This window comes from Rhincodon typus, chromosome 11 (assembly GCF_021869965.1).
Source record: "Rhincodon typus isolate 14 chromosome 11, sRhiTyp1.1, whole genome shotgun sequence".
NCBI classification, from domain to species: domain Eukaryota; kingdom Metazoa; phylum Chordata; class Chondrichthyes; order Orectolobiformes; family Rhincodontidae; genus Rhincodon; species Rhincodon typus.
In genome coordinates this window covers 68104080-68123395 of record NC_063342.1, presented here as the reverse complement: position 1 = coordinate 68123395, position 19316 = coordinate 68104080, and the positions used below count along the sequence as shown (strand labels likewise).

At 38.7% G+C, this 19316-nt stretch overlaps 1 protein-coding gene across 12 annotated transcripts in view; it reads right to left on the bottom strand.

Moving 5' to 3' along the window:
- Nucleotides 1-6: 6 nt before the first annotated feature.
- Nucleotides 7-19316, bottom strand: part of setdb2 (SET domain bifurcated histone lysine methyltransferase 2) — a 73217-nt gene continuing 53907 nt past the window's right edge. For 11 of the 12 annotated variants that reach the window (XM_048602794.1, XM_020511088.2, XM_048602793.1 and 8 more), the window contains 5 exons: nucleotides 17439-17556; nucleotides 14188-14338; nucleotides 4541-4815; nucleotides 2866-2954; nucleotides 7-362 (listed from right to left, as the gene is read on the bottom strand). In XM_048602794.1, the coding sequence (XP_048458751.1) occupies nucleotides 245-362; nucleotides 2866-2954; nucleotides 4541-4815; nucleotides 14188-14338; nucleotides 17439-17556 (751 nt within the window). In that variant the 3' untranslated portion in view covers nucleotides 7-244. The remainder of the gene's footprint in view (nucleotides 363-2865; nucleotides 2955-4540; nucleotides 4816-14187; nucleotides 14339-17438; nucleotides 17557-19316) is intronic. The other variant, XM_048602797.1, reaches the window with a different exon arrangement.

The window sequence follows — 19316 nt, the reverse complement described above, 5'->3', positions numbered from 1 at the left end:
CAGCTCTACACCTTGTTATCTCAGAGTCTATGAAGAACCCTTTTGAAGACTGTCACTAGGTTACTTGATTGTAATTCTGGAGCTTGGGAGTGGGAAGAGGGAAGGAATCATGGAATTCTCAACCAATCTTTATGTGCATGCATTTACCAGCATGAATCTCAATTAAGACAGGAACTGGAAGCATCATTCAAGCTTTCCTCTACAGATTTTGAGAGGGAGATCAATTGTGATTTATTGTGAAGTATCACACTATACTTTCTTTGCAATTGGCAGATCCACAAAGACATGGAATTTCTTCGTCAGGCATGCTTCCTGTCGAGTATCTGTAGTCCCATGTCAACTCTGATCCTGCTTTGATATACCTAATACAAAAACACATATACGATAAGGAACATTAAGGAATACATTGGACCTCCTTATTAAAGTAGGCTTCAATCTATTATGAATTTCCATAATACATTATGCTGAGGGAGAACACATGATTAAATATAGTACAACAATTAACCTTTTCACAATATCATTATTAGGCATGTTAAATATCAATGTCAAGAAGGCATCTTAGTTAATAAATTAGATCTATATTCAACAACTACTTTATGCAAAGAATCAACGCATTTGAAATCACAGACTGGTTAGAGTGCTGAAAGAAGCCATTCAGCCAATTGTGTCCATGTCATCTCTCTGCAAGACAGTCTCACATTTTACCTACATTCTCTCTTCAAGCAGTTATCAAAGTCTATTTTGAAAGTCATGACAGAATTGGCCTCCATCATACTAGCAGCTACTGCATTTCAGATCCAAACCTCTCACTGTGTATAAAGATCTTCTCTAACGTCAGCATTGGTTCTTGTGTCAATTCCTTTAAATTGGTGTCCTCTGGTTCTCAGTATGAACAGTTTCTCCAAACACTCCATCTAGATCATGCATGATTTTTGAATGCTTCCATCAAATGAATCCCATTTCAACTTTCTCTTTCTGGAAAGAGCACAGCCTGCACCCATCCCCACCCTTGAATCTATCTATATGACTAAATTTCTCAATCCTCTGAGCCATTCTCATAAAAGTTGAATAAAAGCAAAATACTGTTGACCTTTGAAATCTTAAGTAAAAACAGAAAATGCTGGAGAAACCTAGGTCCAGCAGCATCTGTGGAGAAAGAAACAGAGTTAACCTTTGGAGATCGGTATTACTCCTGTTTTGAACAAGAGGAGATTTTGGACTTGAAAGGTTAACTCCATTTTTTCAAAGTTAGGTGTGGTTCTCTATTAATCTGTGATGAGTATTGTGTGTGGGTTTGGGGGTGTGTGTGGAGGGTAGCTTGTGTAAAATATGTTGCAATATCATACACAGAACATAGGCTTCCAATGGGCCAAATTGGGAGTTTCACTTATAATTTCATCTATGAGGAAATCAATAAATTCTAATATTTACCAGATTTTCTTCTGTAGACTTTTTCAAGGAAATTTATCTGTTGTGTATTGGTATGACGATGGATTAAGTTATTTCTCTTGAAATGATTTGAATAGGAATAGTTATGAGGATAGGTTGATTACTCCAGAGTCTTGAGAGCAGTTCTGGGCACCGCAGCTCAGGAAACTTGTCATGGCATTGGATAAAGTGCAGCACACAGTTGCCAGAATGATACAGAGGATCCATGGGTTGGGAGGAGTGGTTAAACAAATTAAAGTTGTATTCTTCAGAATTTAGAAGGCTATGGGGTGATTTGATCAAAGCTTGCAAGATGTCACAGGTAAGAAATCAGGGAGAAAGAGAGGAGCTGTTTTCAGTGGTTGGAATGTCCGAGAAGAGTAAAAAGTCTGAAAATTCTAGGAACAAAATTCAGAAACACACTACTCAAAAGGATGTAAGTAACGTCCACTAACCAGTTCCATCAGCAAACCTGCTGACGACTGGTACTAGTATTACCTATTTTAACACAACCGAAAAGGTTAAAAATTGAAGTTTAATATGCAATGTCATAGACAGCAACTCTCTCTCTCAGACAGACAGCCTCATTTGATCACTCCCAAGGCAAGCAGCTAGTAAACCTTATTGATGCTTTTTTACAAAAAAGAATTATCCAAATGCATAATACTGTAGCTTCATTCAGAAATAAAGTGAGACACGCAACCATCACCTCAAATTCTGATCTCTTTTTGTTCCATGATTGGCAGCCCAATTTCCAGCTGCCAAATCCCTAAACTAGGCTTCCTACACTGAGAGATGGGACCCCAAACGGGATCATAGGCTGAAAATTTTGAGCTGCAATCGCAGAGGAAGCAACGGTTGCCAAGGAGCTCCAGCACGCTCCCTTGGCTCTTACAGTCTTCTCCCCCAACCCTCAGTTCTCTGAGGAATTGCAACAATTTTCAAGCCTTGAAATGTGGTTACAGTGGGAAAACTTTGAAAAGCTCTGGAGTTTCCTTCCTAGATCCCTCCATTCCTCTCTCCCCCCATTTAAGGCATCCTTAAAATCTGTTTGACAAAACATTTGGTCATCTGTTTTGATATCTCTGTGACTCAGTGTCAATTTTGGTTTGATTATGCTCTTGTGAAGCACCTGGTGATATTTTCTTTACAGTGCCAACAGCACTATGTAAAATCAAGCTGACATTATAAATTCAGTATCGTAAGTTGAGACTAACACTGTCTTCAGACTGCCTCAAATTAATTTGATTGACCAAAGATAGAGCACTAAACGATTGAACTGGTGTTGCGATGATCACTTATTAAAAAAAACTTTAGTAATTATATATTATGTAAATATATGCTATAAATGGAACCTATGATTAAACTTTACTTGAAATACTATCAACAATGTTCATTGAACAAATATTTCGATTTTATCTATTAATACTCACTTACCTGTTAGTGAAAAAAGCAACCCACGGCAAATTCTTGTCATGTGTATCTACAAAAACACTTTGTACCATAAGGTTTGGATCGCAGCTATGCTGTAAACAAACAAATAATGGAAGAATCAAATCATTATGCAAAAGCCAAGGAAAAGAAATGTACAGGGAGCAGGAGAAGTACTTGCAATGACAGTTACTTTGAATCATTTCTGTCTGGAGAAGTTTAAAAATGAAAAACAAAATACACTAGCCTAGAAATTGCATAGGGTGGGGTGGGGTGGGGTTGTGGAGAATACGAGAAACAATTGATGGCTTTGAACGGTAAGGTCTGAGGTGCACCTGCCATTGGGCTAGATCGCAACTTTGCAGCAACAGCCAAGTGAAAAAGGGTGGTGGCAGCAGCATTTGTTGGAGTGATAGTTAAGTGGCTACTATGTGCCCAAGGATCACACACCAAACGTTTAGTCCATTACACTTTTTTTTTAAGAACTTTACATTTTTTGAGTGCATTTTTGCCTCAACTGGAAGCTTATCACTCAATAAGGACCCCAATTTGCACCTCCATAAATTTGCCAGAATCTACCTGTGTCTCAGTTCATCTGCAGCTGAAACCTTCACCCACACCTTTATTATCTTCAGAGTTGACTATTTCAACGCACTCCTGAATGGTCTTTCATTTTTCTTCTCTCCATAAACATGAGAAAATACAAACTTCTGCTGCCTATATCCTTAGTCACAAAAAGTTATCAGCACCTATCATCCATGTATTCCAAGTCCTAAACTGACTTCAGTTAAACAATACCTTAATTTTAAAATTTTCTTCTTTGTTTTCAGAGTCTCAGATTGTTGTGCCTCTCCCTATCCTGGAATCTCTTCCGGTTCAGCGACCCTCAGAGACATTTGTGCTCTATTCTGGCACTTCTGATTATTCCTGATTTAAAATGACTCCACCATTAGTTGCCGTGTCTGCAGGAATTTGACTCATAGAATCTCTACAATGCAGAAAGAGGCCACATGGCCCACTAATTTTGCACTGACCCTCCGATGAGCATCCCACCCAGATCCAGTCCCTCACCCTATCTCTGTAACCTTGCATTTACCATGACTAATCCGCCTAGCCTTGACATCCTTGGGCACTACGGGGCAACTTAGCATGGCCAATCCACCTAATCTGGTTAGGACTGTGAGTGGAAAACAGAGGATCCAGAGGAAATCCACACACAGGGAGAACGTGCAAACTCCACATAGTCACCCAAGGCTGGAATCAAACAAAGGACCTTGGGTCTGTGAGGCAGCAGTGCTAACCACTGTATTACCATACGACCCATTGCTAAGTTCTCAAATCCCTTTCTAAATCTCTCCATAAATGTACCTCACTCTTGTCTTTAAAGACATTCTTTAAAACCAACCTCTTTGACCAAGCTTTTGGTTATCTGCCTGAATATCTCTATAATTGGTTAAGTGTCAAATTTTGCTTTATGATGTTCTTGTGAAGGACATTGGGCCATTTCATTCAATTAAAGTGCTGCGTAAGTACAAGTTGGTGTTGTTTAGTCACAATGCCTTAATCTGATTTTGGCAGCCAACTGAAATTAAAGTAATTGCATACAAAAATATATAGCTGATATTAGTGTGGAACTGTTTTTTAATTCATGAAAATCTCTCAGGTCAGTTAGTTTACTTACATTAATAAATCGGCCTATGTTTCCTTCTTTTGTAGCATCCAATAAATAACAGGAATCCCCTTGTTCATTAACATTACATATTCTTTGTAATTCTGAAGCCTGTTCTTTGTGATGGTTATTCTGAATCAACTTGTCTTGTACATTTGCCTTTTTGTTGTTTGTTTCATTTTCCCATTCATCTGATGTCTTAGATGCTGGACTCTCAAAAATATTTTCACCCAAAGAAATAGAATAGTTTATTCCATAACCGACACAGCTTCTATTGTCCGAGTCTCCTACAAAATTACCAAAGACAATGAAGAAGTCACACATTCATATACTAATGTTATCCTCATGTTAAATAAAGCATTACTCAGGAAATGATCAGCAGGTCTGGCAGCATCTGTGAAGGAAAAAACAGAGTTAACGTTTCAAGTCCGGTGACTCTTCCTCAGAACTTTGTTTTTGTTCCTGATTTACAGCATCCGCAGTCCTTTTGTTTTTTATTACTCAGGAAATGTTCAATTGTGATGAGTGTGCATTGGTTAACGTTGGGAAGCATTGACCTAGGTCAAAGCAGAACAGTCTAGTTTGTTCTTATTAACCTTCTTTCTAACCATTTGATACAACTGAGTGGCTTGCTAGTTAAATTCAGAAAGCAGTTCAGTTAAATCTCCAGCTCCAGGGGGTGCAGAGGAGATTCACTCGGTTGATTCCAGAGTTGAGAGGGTTGGATTATGAGGGGAGACGAGTAGACTGGGATTATACTCATTGGAGTTCAGAAGAATGAGGGGAGATCTTATAGAAACATATAAGATCATGAAGGGAATAGATAAGGTGGAGGCAGGGAGGTTGTTTCCACTAGCAAGTGAAACTAGGACTAGAGGGCATCGCCTCAAAATAAAGGGAAGCAGATGTAGGACTGAGGTCAGGAGGAACTTCTTCACCCAAAGGGTTGTGAATCTGTGGAATTCCCTGCCCAGTGAAGCGGTTGAAGCTACCTCGCTGAATGTTTTTAAGGCAAGGCTGGATAAATTTTTGAACAGTAAAGGAATTAAGGGTTATGGTGAGTGGGCGGGTAAGTAGAGCTGAGTCTCAAAAAGATCAGCCATGATCTTATTAAATGGCAGGGCAGGCTCGAGCGGCCAGATGGCCTACTCCTGCTCCTAGTTCTTATGTTCTTAAATCACATACACAGTAAATCATACTTTGAAATTATGGGCAAGGATAGCAGTTTATTTCCCTAAAATTGTATCAGTAAACCAATTAGGTTTTTACAACAATTTGATAGCTTCATGGTCACAACTGATACTAGCTTTTTATTCAAGGTTTATTTGATTTTTTTTCACAAATTCAAAATCATAAGTCTCATGGTTATTAATCTAAGCCTCTAGATTACCAATCTAGCAACATAACTGATAAACCATCATATTCATTGTCACAGTAAGAAACTGGATATTTTGTGAAAGGTTCATCAAAACCTTGTGGAAGTTCCTGTATATGTTGTACAGAATAGCTTACTTTCAGAAAGCTTAGAACACAGAGTTCCAAATATTATTCCTCAGTTGAGGAGATGTGGCTAAAGATTACCGTCAACAAGAATGCAAGGAGACTCTATGCTGCAGCTTATTGACAATAGCAGTTGTGCTAATGTCAGACAAGAATGATACAGACAAGACAGTAAATGTAGGAACAGAGGAGCGGTAGTAGGCTATTCAACCCCTTGGGCCTGTACCATATATCATATAACTCCATATACCTGCCTTTGGCCCATCACTTAATACCTTTGATTCAGCATCCACTGCTGCTTGTTACAGAGTCATACAGCACGGAAACAGACACTTCAGTCAAACGTGTCCATGCTGACCAAGTTTTCCAAACTAAACTAGTCCCATTAGCTTGCATTTGACTGTTTTGCCTATATCATTCTTGTCTGACATTGGCACAACTGCTACTGCCAATAAGCTGCAGCAGTGAGTCTCCGCATTCTTGTTGATTGTAATCCTTAACCACATCCCCTCAACTAAGAACTAATTCTTGGCACTCTGCATTTTATCCTAGTAAATCTTTTCTGAACTCTCTCCAATTTAATAACATGCTTCCTATAGCAGGTCGACCAGAAGTGTACACAGTACTCCAAAAATGGCTTCAGCAATGTCCAGTACAACGATAACATGACATCTCAACTCCTATACTCAGTGGTCTAAGCAATGAAGGCAAGCATGCTAAACGCCTTCTTAACCACCCTGTTGACAGTTCCAAATATCCACCACCCTTTTGTGTGTAGATATGCTTCCTAACATCTCTCCTGAATGGTCTGGCCCTAATTCTCAGACTATATGCCCTGGTTCTAAAATCCCAACCAGTAGAATTAGTTTACCTTTATTCACCCTGTCTTTTCCTCTTAATATCTTGAAGACTTCGATCAGATCACTCCTTAACCTTCTAAATGCTAGAGGAAGCAGGACTAATTTCTATAGTCTCTCCTCATAACTTAAACCCCTGAAGATCAGGTATCATTCTTATAAACCTACACTGTACTCCCTCCAAGGCCAATATATCATTCCTATAGTACGGTATCCAGATTTGCTCACAGGACTCCAAATGGCATCTAACCAGGGATTTCTAACTTCTGCAACCTTGTACTCCAGTCATCTAGATATAAAGACCAGCATTCCATGAGCCGTCTTAGTTATTTTCTGCATGTGTTTGTGGCATTTTAAAGATCTAAGCACCTGAACCCCTAAGCGTCTTTGGACATCCACTGTATTCAACTTCATACCATTTAGAAAGTAGCCTCCTCTATGCATTTTTCAGACCAAAATGAATAACTGCACACTCGCTTACACTGAACTCCATCTGCCACAGTTTTGCCCAAGCACTTAGTCTAATCAAAATCCCTTTGTAATTTTATACTATCATCTACACTGTCTACAATGCTGCCTAACTTTGTGTCCATGATGTGGATGTGCCGCTGTTGGACTTGGGTGGACTAGGTCAGTGTGATTTCTAACTTTGTGTTATCAGCAAATTTGGATACATGACTTTCTATGCTATTATCCAAGTTGTTAATAAATAATGGGAATAATTGAGGCCGTAACAAAGACTATTGTATGACACTACTGGCCACATCCTGCCAATGTGAGTACCTTTGAGAGATAATATGCTCTACCAGGTTGACACCTAATTTTTGTTAAGTATGCTTGCTGCTGCTCCGGGCATGTTCTCCTCTGTGATTAATCGAACAAGGGTTGATACCCCAGTTTCATGGGAATGAACGGCAGTGTGGAGGATATACTGGGCCATGAGCTTACATATCATGGTTGAATACAATACTGCTCCTGATGGTGATCCACAGCACCTCATAGGTGCTCAGTTTCAACTTGCTAGGTGTATTTGAAATCCTTCCCATTTAACACGTGAATCAAAAGTTAAGGGAAAAGGGCATAAAAGTGGAAGTGAGGAGTGTTGGATCAGCCACAATCCTATTGAATGGTGCAGCAGTTTCAAGGGTCTGAACAGCCTTCTCCTGTTTCTATTTCTTACCATTTAACACAGTAGTAGTGTCTCAGAACATGTTGGAGGGTATTCTCAGTCAAAGACAGGACTTCCTCCCCATAAGGATTGCATAGTGGTCATTCCTATCAATATTATAATGGACAGACGCATCTGTGACAGGTCAAAGATGAGGTCAAGTATGGTTTTCCCTCTGTTGGTTTCCGCACCATCTGTCACAGACCCAATCTAGCAGTTATGTCTTATAGGACTTAACTAACTCAGTCAGTAGTGATGTTACTGAACAATCCGTGACAACAGATTTTGAAATCTCCAGAATAAATTATGCTTTGCCCACACTCAGTGATATTTCCAACTGATGTTCTACATGGAAGAATACTAATTTATCAGCTGGAGGTATGAGGTAGAGGGATGATAATCAGGATGGGGTTTTCTTGCTCTTTTTTGACCCGAGATCATGACATCTCTTGGGTTTGGAGTTAGTGTTGAGGACTCCCAGGACAACTCCTTCCAAACTGTATATCTGCACCTCTGGTGGGTCTGTCCAATTGGCTGGACAAGAAATGGCTCAGGATGGTGCTAGTGGTGTCTGATACCTTGACTTTAAGATACATTTCTCTGAGTATGGCAGGATAAGGTTGTTGTTTGACGAATCTGTGAAACATCTCTTTCCATTTTAGGGCAAGCCCCAGAAGTTACTAAGGAGGACTTTTCAGGGTCAACAGGGCTGAGTATGGCATTGTTGTTTCTGCAGCCTTGGTCAATGCCAGGAGCTCCACCGGATTTCATTCCATTCTTTACATTTTCTAGCAGTTTGAACTAAGTGGCTTGCTATGCTATTTCAGAGGGCAGTTAATAGTCCACCACATTGTAGTTGGTCTGAATTCACATGTTGCCACACTAGGTAAAGACAGCAAATATCCTGCCCTAAAAACATTACTGAACTAGATGAGTTTTTTTAATGACAATCAACAATAGCTCTGTGACCATCAGATTAGCTTTTAATTCCTTGATTCATTAATTCACTTAAATTTCCATAAAGTGCATGGTGGGATTTGAACTCATAACCACACAGTATTTGCTAAACTCCTAAATTACTTCTTCAAAGACATTACTACTATGCCACCAACTCCCAACCTTACCCCTTCCAAAGAACACATTAATAGTCTGAGTACCTTTTTGACAATATGTTCATCATAAGTGACACCAATCACACTCTGTGATGCAGAAAATAAGCCATGAGGTCTGTGACAAAGTGTATATTGGATATTGAAGTTGAGGTAAAATAACCACGTAGTTTCAGTTGTGAAAGGGTCAATGCTTTTCAAAAAAAACGAGGCCAGAACTTCATTTAGGACAGTGAACTAACTACAAAGTCTCCAAGAAGACCTTCAGTGTAAGTTAAGTGCCTAACAGAATACCTGTAGTACTACTGATAAAGTGGCAACGAAGTTGAACATTTTTAATGAAAAAAATTAGAAGAAAACAGACTGGGGCCACTGGTAGTTTGAGTTCAGATCAGAATCCAGCTTCAGTTCAGGAGAATCAAGTGTTCAGTTCAGGAGTACAGTTTCACCTGAGCAGAAAAGCAAGTTAGTTTTGTGAAGTCTCTAAGCCGGGAGTCAGGCTGTCAGATCTGAAGAAAAGCTTTGGCTATCAGAATTTTGAAGCAATAAGAAGTCTAAGGATCATCAAAACTGGAAATATTAAAGAATTAAGATAAGAGTAACATTTCTCTACCACTGACTATCTGTAAGGGATCTTGTTCAGACAAAATGCAACTTGGTATTGCTGTTCATGCTAACTTTCTGAATACATGTAGCTTATTTTTTAAAATTTATGTCATAACTGCTCACCCTTTTATTGGAGAACATTGACAGACTTGTTTTAGTATGTTCAGTGACTAACCAAACTGTGAAAATTAAACTTATGACCTATCAAGCCAAGTTTCACTCTGGGATCTGACTTGTTCAGGATTACCATTGTATGGAATCATAAAGTGCGGGCTTGTAAAGAAAAGCAATTCATTGAATTTAAGAGGGATCCAAGAATCTGTATTAAAAAAATTGGAGGATATGGAAATTCTGAACATAAAACATGAGACTGGTTGTGAAGTTTATTTTACAGATTGCTTTTGAATGATGTGAAGACTTTGCTGGGAGTGGAAGGCATTCCCATGGATTTTTTGAAATATTTGTCTGTAGCTAAATGGAGAGAGTTAGCAGGTAACTTCAAGGAAGACATGAAGTTGGGATTTTCTAAGGATGTTAAAAGGGATTATCCAACATTTAGAATTTAAAGGAAAGAGCCCTGAAGCTGATGTGTCACCTCAATAATTAACTAAATTTTACTTACAGATGCAAAAGACTTACAATATAGAAAGAAAAATGCAAAAAAAATTGGAAGAAAAGAAAATGGAAAGTAAAGAGAATGAAATTTTAAAAATGCATCGGAAATGAAATTTTACAAGTTTTAATTTTGGGGAGGGGGATGGGTAAGTTAAGTAACAAGGAAGCAAGAAAGAAAAGTCATTGGTCCAAAGATGATTCTGATTCCAGCAAACGATTTGAGTTAACTGAAAATCCATGCTTAGTAGCTAAATTTACAGTAGATGCAGTGGAAATAAATTTCACCTCATTTGAAAAGGTTGCTGGGAAAATGAAGTGGCCAAAACATGTTTGGATGTTAATGTTATAGAGTGTTTTAACAGAAAAAGTTATGAAGTGTGTACACCAGTTTATCAGAAGACCAATCTAAGACTATCAAACTGTTAACAAAAACAAGATTCATTACTTGTGGGCTTGTCCCTGAAACTCATCAATTAAAATGTAGGACTATAACAAAGAAACCTAATAAAAATTTGTAAGCAGGAGAAAATGTTATGGGATCAATGGTTTCAATCACTTAAGTTAGAAACAAAACTTTCAGAATGTAAGGGAAATCATAATTACGAAAGAATTCCACAACCTCAAACTAGAAAACCTCAAACATTATTTAGATGAGTGTCAAGCGTCAAACATCTAAAAGGCGGCAGTTCTGGCAGATTCACATGATATCTCACACAGAGAATCAAATGTCAGGAAATAGTCATGTCAAAAATTTTCAGATCCAAGCTTTAGAAAATATACAAAAGGACAAAATAATAAAAAACACTAAAACTTAAAAGTGATATTAAAAAATGCTTCTATTGTAACAGGACTGAATGCACTAAAGCCAATTGTTTGATGTCAAATGGGAGATCATTTGCAATTGGTAACGCCTAAGGTATCCTCAAAACAGTGCATCAGGAAAGTACATGGGTATTAAAATTGTAGCTGTTATTCCCTTTGAACCTTCAAAGAGACAGATGACTTAGAACAGTCAAGACAATTCTTAACAGTTGATAAAGAGAGTCAGATTATTGAAGGTTCTGAATATTTCAGAACAAAGGGAGAAGTATTTCCTTCTTCAATCCACAGAGTTAAACCTAAAGGTATTGAGACAAACTGGAGCAAGTCAGTTGCTGATGCTGGATGATACAATTTCTCTTCCAGATGGGTCTATGAAGGAGAAATGATTATTTGGAGGTCTGCATGGTGGTTATAAACTGGTTCCATTATAAGCATTGTATTAAAGAGTGATTTAATAAATACAGAATTTGTGGTCAGAGTAGTGTAACAGATCTGCTTAGAAGGAATAGACTTTATCTTGTCAAATAACCTGGCTAATTCAAAAATATTGGCCTCACCGAGGTGGTGGACCAAGGAACAACTAGTGGTGATCAAAGAAACAGAGAATCGTTAGGAGAAAAATATTGTACTGTTTCTTGCCTGTATTGTGACTAGATCTCAGGTCCATTTGCTCCTGTTCTTCCTGTGTAATTCTATGATATGGGGAGATGATGTGGAAATGTAGTTAACTGACACAATTTAAGAAAACTTAAATGAAAAGGATAAAGGAAAACAGAATGAGGCAAACATGTTTAGCCCACCTTATTTAGAAGGAAAGCAACAAGCAAATCCTGAATTGAGAGTTATACCACAAGGCCTGCTCAAAAAGTGAACGACAACCAATACATGAATAAAATTTGCAAGAATACCAATTCAGGGGGAAAACCAACATTTACACTGCATGAGAGGAGAACTCCCTTTATTCGATGTCCTAATTGAGAAATTGGTCAGTGGGGTACTCGACCACTATTCACTGCAAACATATCTTCACCGATGATTATACTTGTTGAAACGCTCACAGTTCCACACATTGTAAGACTGGTCTGATCTGTGCTCTCATTATTCAGGCCTGAGCCATTTGTTCATGGTGCAAACTTGATGCTGAAGCAGGCAGCATCAAAGCCATTCTATACGATAATGGCTACCCTAATCAGAACATTTCTCACACTGTATGCCGTGCAAACTCATGGAGGACCCAAAGGTGGTCACTCTTAGTCTTGAAAGAAGTGTCCAGACTACCCCAAGTTTCTCCAGAAAATTCTCAGAAGTTTGAGTTACAGGTAAAGCCAACCGTTTCCCACCACTACTACACAGAGGGAACAGAAGTAACGTTCAACACAAACAAGATGCTGTCATCATGCTGTTGCCTGAAAAGGAGTACTCAAACCTTTTGACCAGGCATTCTCTTGTGTGACAGACAAAAAGCAGGGAATTGACTCAGAACTTAATTAAACAAACCCTCCTTTATTTTAACTCCTTAAGTACTAATACTTAATATAAAACGTACATTTATTGCAACATTTACTTCTTATTTCATCTAACTTAACTTCAGCTTTAGCTCACTTCATTTAACTTGGCTTTACCTTGCTTTATTTGATTCACATTTAACCCTAACTCTTACTTTAAGTTTGGCTTGAATCAAATACTACCCCAATTCAAGTCAGGTGATCAACTTTGTCTCAGTGCAGGTCTCGCCTCATGGTTCATGGTCTTCTGTGAAATTAACTTCAGCACACTTGCTTTTCTGATGTGATCAGGGAGGCTTCTGAAAAAATCTTTCGTTAAATTATTTGAAATTTTCTCCATTTCAGAAAGATCTCTGGCACTCAGCCAATGAATTAATCAAAGCCTGATCACATTGTTCAATCCCAGCCAATGGAATTTACTGGTGAACTACTCCTAAATATTTACATTAAGTCAAAAAAAGTGATATTCCATATCCCATACAAGGTAGCAGTGGTGCCATAGTGGAGACTACCATGACCACTTGCCTTATTTGGTCAACATAGGAAACTACAAGTCACAGCAGCTTGTGGCTGTAGTTTTAACTGAGGTCAGAATATAAACTAGTTTGACCAAAATTCCCAGCATGCTTCACTGTAGATCTTGAACAGTCTCGAGACATTTCTGCTGCTGGCCACCGGACCACAATGCCAGTGTGTCATACCCAAACTCTTCTAGCAAACAGAAATTAATTGTAATGAATAATGAAAATGCTGAAAGGCATTTAGAAAAATGTCAAAACATAAAGAACATTGGAATACTTTCTTTGCTCACCTAGGATAAGCCTAACCTATATGCTGCTCTCTCATTAGAGGCAGATCACTGGTGGTGGCTTAACCGGAGAATCACCATGCCTCAGGTGAGGGTGAGGTTGAGAAGGACAGCCCTTTATGACAACCACAGCCGGTGCAGGAATTGAACCTACATACATCACTCTGCAGCACAAACCAGCCATTTAACCAATTGAGCTTATGGAACTGAAATATTAAACAGAAAGCAGTATTACGTCAATCACTTCACATTGCCTATGGTACAGTTTCTACTGTGCATTGTGGATGCAACAGCCTTGCATCACTACTCAATTTCTGCAAGGTAACTGCACTTTAACCAGGTACAAATAACTGACTGAATATTCAACACTGCCTCGAATGTACAGAGCTTTTCAAAATTAAGCATGTTGCAAGTATTTATACGAACTGTCCATAACACTGTGGTGAATACATTTTAACTACCACCAATGCAGCTGACTCCTACTACAATGTGAAATGGTTAGTGCTGTTTCTCTGATTCAGGCAGCTGCCTGTGGTATGCATGAACCATTTAAGTGGCAGAAACTATAATTGAACAAAACTGCTTAAATGCCAGTTTCAGCAAGATTAAGAACCTGCCATCATCCAGATTTCTGGCCCTGAAACTATAAATTACTCTGTACTAAAATACCTTTGTCACTGTTAATAAGTTGATTATCTGACAGAGTAATGTGTTGCTTTAGTGAAAATGGCTCAAGTGTTCTTGGGATCTTTTTGGATCGCTGCCCTGATGATTCACTGTTGTCGTCCTCTGAACTGCTGTACGTAATTGAAATCTGCCCCTGAAATACAAAAACAAAACCAGAATTTTACAGCCAGAGCAGAGCCTCAATAGTGATAACCAGCTGTGCACTTGATGCCAAGCACAAAAATCAAAATAAAAAAAAATGCACTGTTAAAACATTTGGGAGGACATAATAATAATGGATTGCACTTTGCTGAAAAATTATTTTAGAAATACTTGACTGAAGTAATTAAAATGGGATATAGATCTTCTTATGAGTCTCAAACTTTCTGGATTTTTGCACGCACAGAAGAAATATATGACATGTATTATTACAATGTCTGGAGTGAATTAAGGAACTAAAACAAGTGTTAAACTGATGACCTTTCGCAGTCTACTTGCTAAACTCAATTTAATGACGTGTTATATTCTTGTAACAAAGTCCAGACTAATATAATCTCCATCTTTTTAGGCCAGAAATTATATTCCAGTACTAAATTAGATTAAGAGTGATGTCATTTCTTTTGTTGGTTAATATAACAGAATGGCATTATATATATTAATGACACTGTTTTGAAGCAATGAGAATCTCACTGTTTACAAAGTTTTCCGATCACAAGTACAATGTGTGTATTTCCTGCAGGCAAATAACCTTAAACTGAACTTTATATCAATTCTCTTTCTCTAGTTAACAACAATGCTCTTGCCTTGAGATCTTCCCCAAAAGGCAGCAGAGTTTAATACTATCCCAACATCAGACAATTGTGAAAAACAATTTCTACCACAAAAGCTAGTGGGAGAATCAATTTCTATGCAATTTGCATCCATCCACTAACTTTCTTTGTAACATGACAAAATAAATTGAAATTGTTCTATTGGACAAGTAATTACTTTTCAGCCAAAATTTTGAAAAAGATTATTTGGTCATTATCTCATGGTGTAACCTTACATGTAAATTGGCTGCTATATTTGCTTCTATCAATCCCAACAGAAGTTCTCACAACTCTTCAGATATAGAAGCAATCTACGTCCATAAGCAGCAAGAATTGGAATAATGAGGCATGGGCTGATAAGTGGGAAGAAACATTTGCAACAAACAAAAAACATCTTCAACAAAAGAAATACTAAACAATTCCCTTGACCTCCACAACATTAACATTGTTGAATGACAGGGAAGGCAATGGCCTAGTGGTATTATCGCTAGATTATCAATCCAGAAACTAAGATAATGTTCTGGTTCAAGTCCTACTGTGGTAGATGGTGTAATTTGAATTCAATAATAATTTAAAAATCTGGAATTAAGAATCCACTGATTCTTAAATGAAACCATTGAACCAATGAAACCCTTGATGATTGTTGGAAAAACCCATCTTGTTCACTAATGTCCTTTAGGGAAGGAAATCTGCCATATGACTCCAGACCCACAGCAATGTGGTTGACTTTCAACCGCCCTCTGAAATGGCTGAGCAAGCCGTTCAGTTACATCAATTGCTACAGTGGCAAGTAGCATTCACACAACACAAATGCCAGGCTATGACCATCACCAATAAGAGACAATCGAATCACCACCCCTTGACATTCAATAGTGTTATCAACACTGAATCCCCCACTATCAACATCCTGGGTTTATCACTGACCAGAAACAACTGGACTCATTGCATTAACACAGTGGCTACAAGAGCAGGTCAGAGGATCAGAATACTGCAGCCAGTAACTTATCTTCTGACTCCCCAGAACCTGTCCACCATCTACTAGGCACAAGTCAGGACTGCGATGGAATACTCTCTATTTGCCTGGATGCGTGCAGCTCCAACAAGACTCAAGCAGCTTAACACCATGAAGGACAATACAGCCCACTTATTTGGCACTACATCCTCAAGCATTCACTCCCTCCACCACCAATGCTCAGTAGTAGCAGTATGTACTATATACAAGGTACACTGCAGACATTCACCAAAGATCCTTAGACAACACCTTCAACACACAACCACTTCCACCTAGTAGGACAAGGGCAGCAGAGACACGGGAACAGCACCACCTTCAAGTTCTCCTTCAAGCCACTTATCACTTGACTTGGAAATATTTCGCTGTTCCTTCATTGTCACTGGGACAAAAACCTGGAATTCCCTTCCTAATGGATTTTTGGGTCAACACACAGCAGATGGACTGCAGTGGTTCAAGAAGGCAGCTCACCACCACCTTCTCAAGGGCAACCAGGGACAGGAAACAAACGTTGGCCTTGAGCGACAAACAAATAAGCGACACTAACATCCCTCAAATGAACATTAAAAAAGGGTTACCATAGGCAGAAACTTAACTGGATCAACCATGTGAATACTGTGACTGCAACAGAATCCTGTGGCAATTAACTAGCTTCCTGGATCACCAAAGCCTGACCAACAACAACAATGCACAAGTAAGGAAGGTGATGGAATACTCTCCAGTTGCCTAGATGAGTGCAGCTTCAACAATATTCAAGAAACTTGAAACCGCACAGGATAAAGTAGCCGTCTTTGTCCTCATTCACCACCTTAAAGATGAATTCCATCTACCATTGCCATACAATGGCAACAGTATGTACTATTTATAAGATTCATGGCAGTATCTCACCAAGCTTGCTTTAATCACAGCTTCCAAATCTTTATCATCTGGAAGGACAAGGGCAATATATGCATGGGAACACCAGTATCTACAAGTTCCTCTTCGAACTGTACAGCATCCTGACTTAGAACTATATCATTACATTTTTCACGGACACTGGGTCAAAATGCAAGAATTCCCTTTCTAACATCACACACTGTTTGTGTCCTTACACTTCATGGACTGCAGCAGTGCACCTCATTATCAAGGGAAATTTGGAATGGACAACAAATACTGCCCTCACCAGCAACGCTCAAATACTATGAACAAATAATAGAAGTCTAACTGAAGAATGTGTGCCTGTTCAAATGGTTGTAAAAGACCCATGATACTAATCTAAATCAGAAGATTGGCCTTTCAGTATCCCGACCAACATTCACTCCACAACAATGATTGCAACAGACCAACTAGAAGCAATTTATTCATTATGCCTCTCACTTTCACTTCCCACAGTTGAGAAAACATGTAAGGCGCTAATGTGTGCACCAGTATTATTAGTGTTTTCAATCATCCTTTACCTGCTCCAGAAGCCGCCTTCGTCGAGCCTGCAGAAGGGCTGTCTTTGTTTTAGGCCTTTTATTTGCTGACTTTTCAGAACTATGAAGATATGACTTTTCACATTCAGGCTTCTCCCTGCTATTCAAAGAGTTTTAAGGAAAATGCAGCATAAGAGAATTCAAAATCACAATAGTGTTAACAGAGTATGACCATATAATCTGTGCATCTTTTAAATCTTAAACTTTTTGGGTACAAAATTGCTTGAAAAATATTATGTTAACATGCTCACTGATCCTTTCATTTAACTTCAGGTAGGTTATCAAAGACATACTAAAGGGTAAGGAGGTTGTTAAAATTTTTTCTTCCAACTATTGACTAGAAATCTAGATTGTATCATCTCATCCCTTTCTCACATTCGTGCAGCTTTATTCTTGCTCTCAAAATACATTTCCCATCCCTCTTTTTCATTGTATATCTTTTGCTTTTCTCCTCTATCCTCATTCCCTCTTTCATTTTGTCTCCAATTCTTTTCTTTGATACCACATTTTCTCTTTTTCATTCCTCATCACTCTCAAGGTTACTAGCACATTTTCTAGAAGCAGTACGTTCCTTGTTTTTTGTTGCAGAATGAAGATTTTTGTTTATGTAGTAGCCATTAATTCTGACATTGCCTACTGACAGTATCTCAGTTCATACTGACACTCTCCTTCATCCTCCTCCTCCACAAAGCACATGATCTTCTTAGATAACAAGGTGTAGAGCTGGATGAACACAGCAGGCCAAGCAGCATCAGAGGAGCAGGAAAACTGACATTTCGGGCCTAGACCCTTCTTCAGAAAAAAAATGAAAAAGAAGATCACATGATCTTCTTGCCCTGTTCAAAGAAACATTCCGTGTCTTTGTCACTTTTTTCCTATCAGTGTTGTAAATGAATTTGGAAACGGTGGTGGTTTATAAAAGTGTGTTCCCCTTCCAACTCTGTCTTGATTTAGCTCCCTTCCCATCTCCCTGCCTCTCCCTCACTTTTAGTGGTCTGCATTGCCTTAATGGGTTTTGTACATAAATTAATCAATTGGAAAACACAGGTGATTTATTGGCAGTGGTTATTATTACTTGAAAACAAAACTACGGATGACTTGGTGATGGAAAGAACGTTCAGTTGTGTGAAAGAGCACTTCTGGAATATAAAAGAGAAAGAAAATTAACAAGGTGTAGTTTCCACCTGCACCCTTGAAGCCTTTAGTGAGGAGGGCAGCCCAGGGGCTGGAGTGCAATATCTCCCTTTCCGGCTCCACTTTGATTGGGTTCTCTCTATTTATTTCCCTACACTGCATTCATTTTCAGTTATGATATTGCCCCTAATGGACAATGTTTATTAACTGTTTTTTTAAGTAGTCAACTGGGTGATTTGATCGTGCGTTATTTAAAAAAAAACCCAGCTAGGCCCTCTTGCGGTACAGTGGTGGTGTCCCTAACCCCAGACTAGAAGGCTTGGGTTTAAATCCCAACTGCTCCAGAGATGTGTAATAACAACTCTGAACAGGTGGATTAGAAGAGTAGGTTAAATACTTCTTTTTCAAATTAAAAGAACTCAATTCCTAGTGCCATGTCATATTATCCCTACCTCTGGCCCAGAAGGTTCAGGTTCAAGTGTCATTTGTCCCAGACATATATCTTAGCACATCTGAACAGATTGATTTAAAACAGAAAGAGCTGAGTTCATCCCCGGTGGGATATTTGTCACTTGTTATTCAGGTGATTTGATGATGGGGTCATAAAATTTATAAAGAGCTTAAGTAATCCTGTTCTGCGGTGGGAGTATCCCTCCCTATGAGTCAGGAGGCCTGGGTTCAAGTCCCACCTGCTTCAGAGGTATATACTATGAACTGGTTGATCAG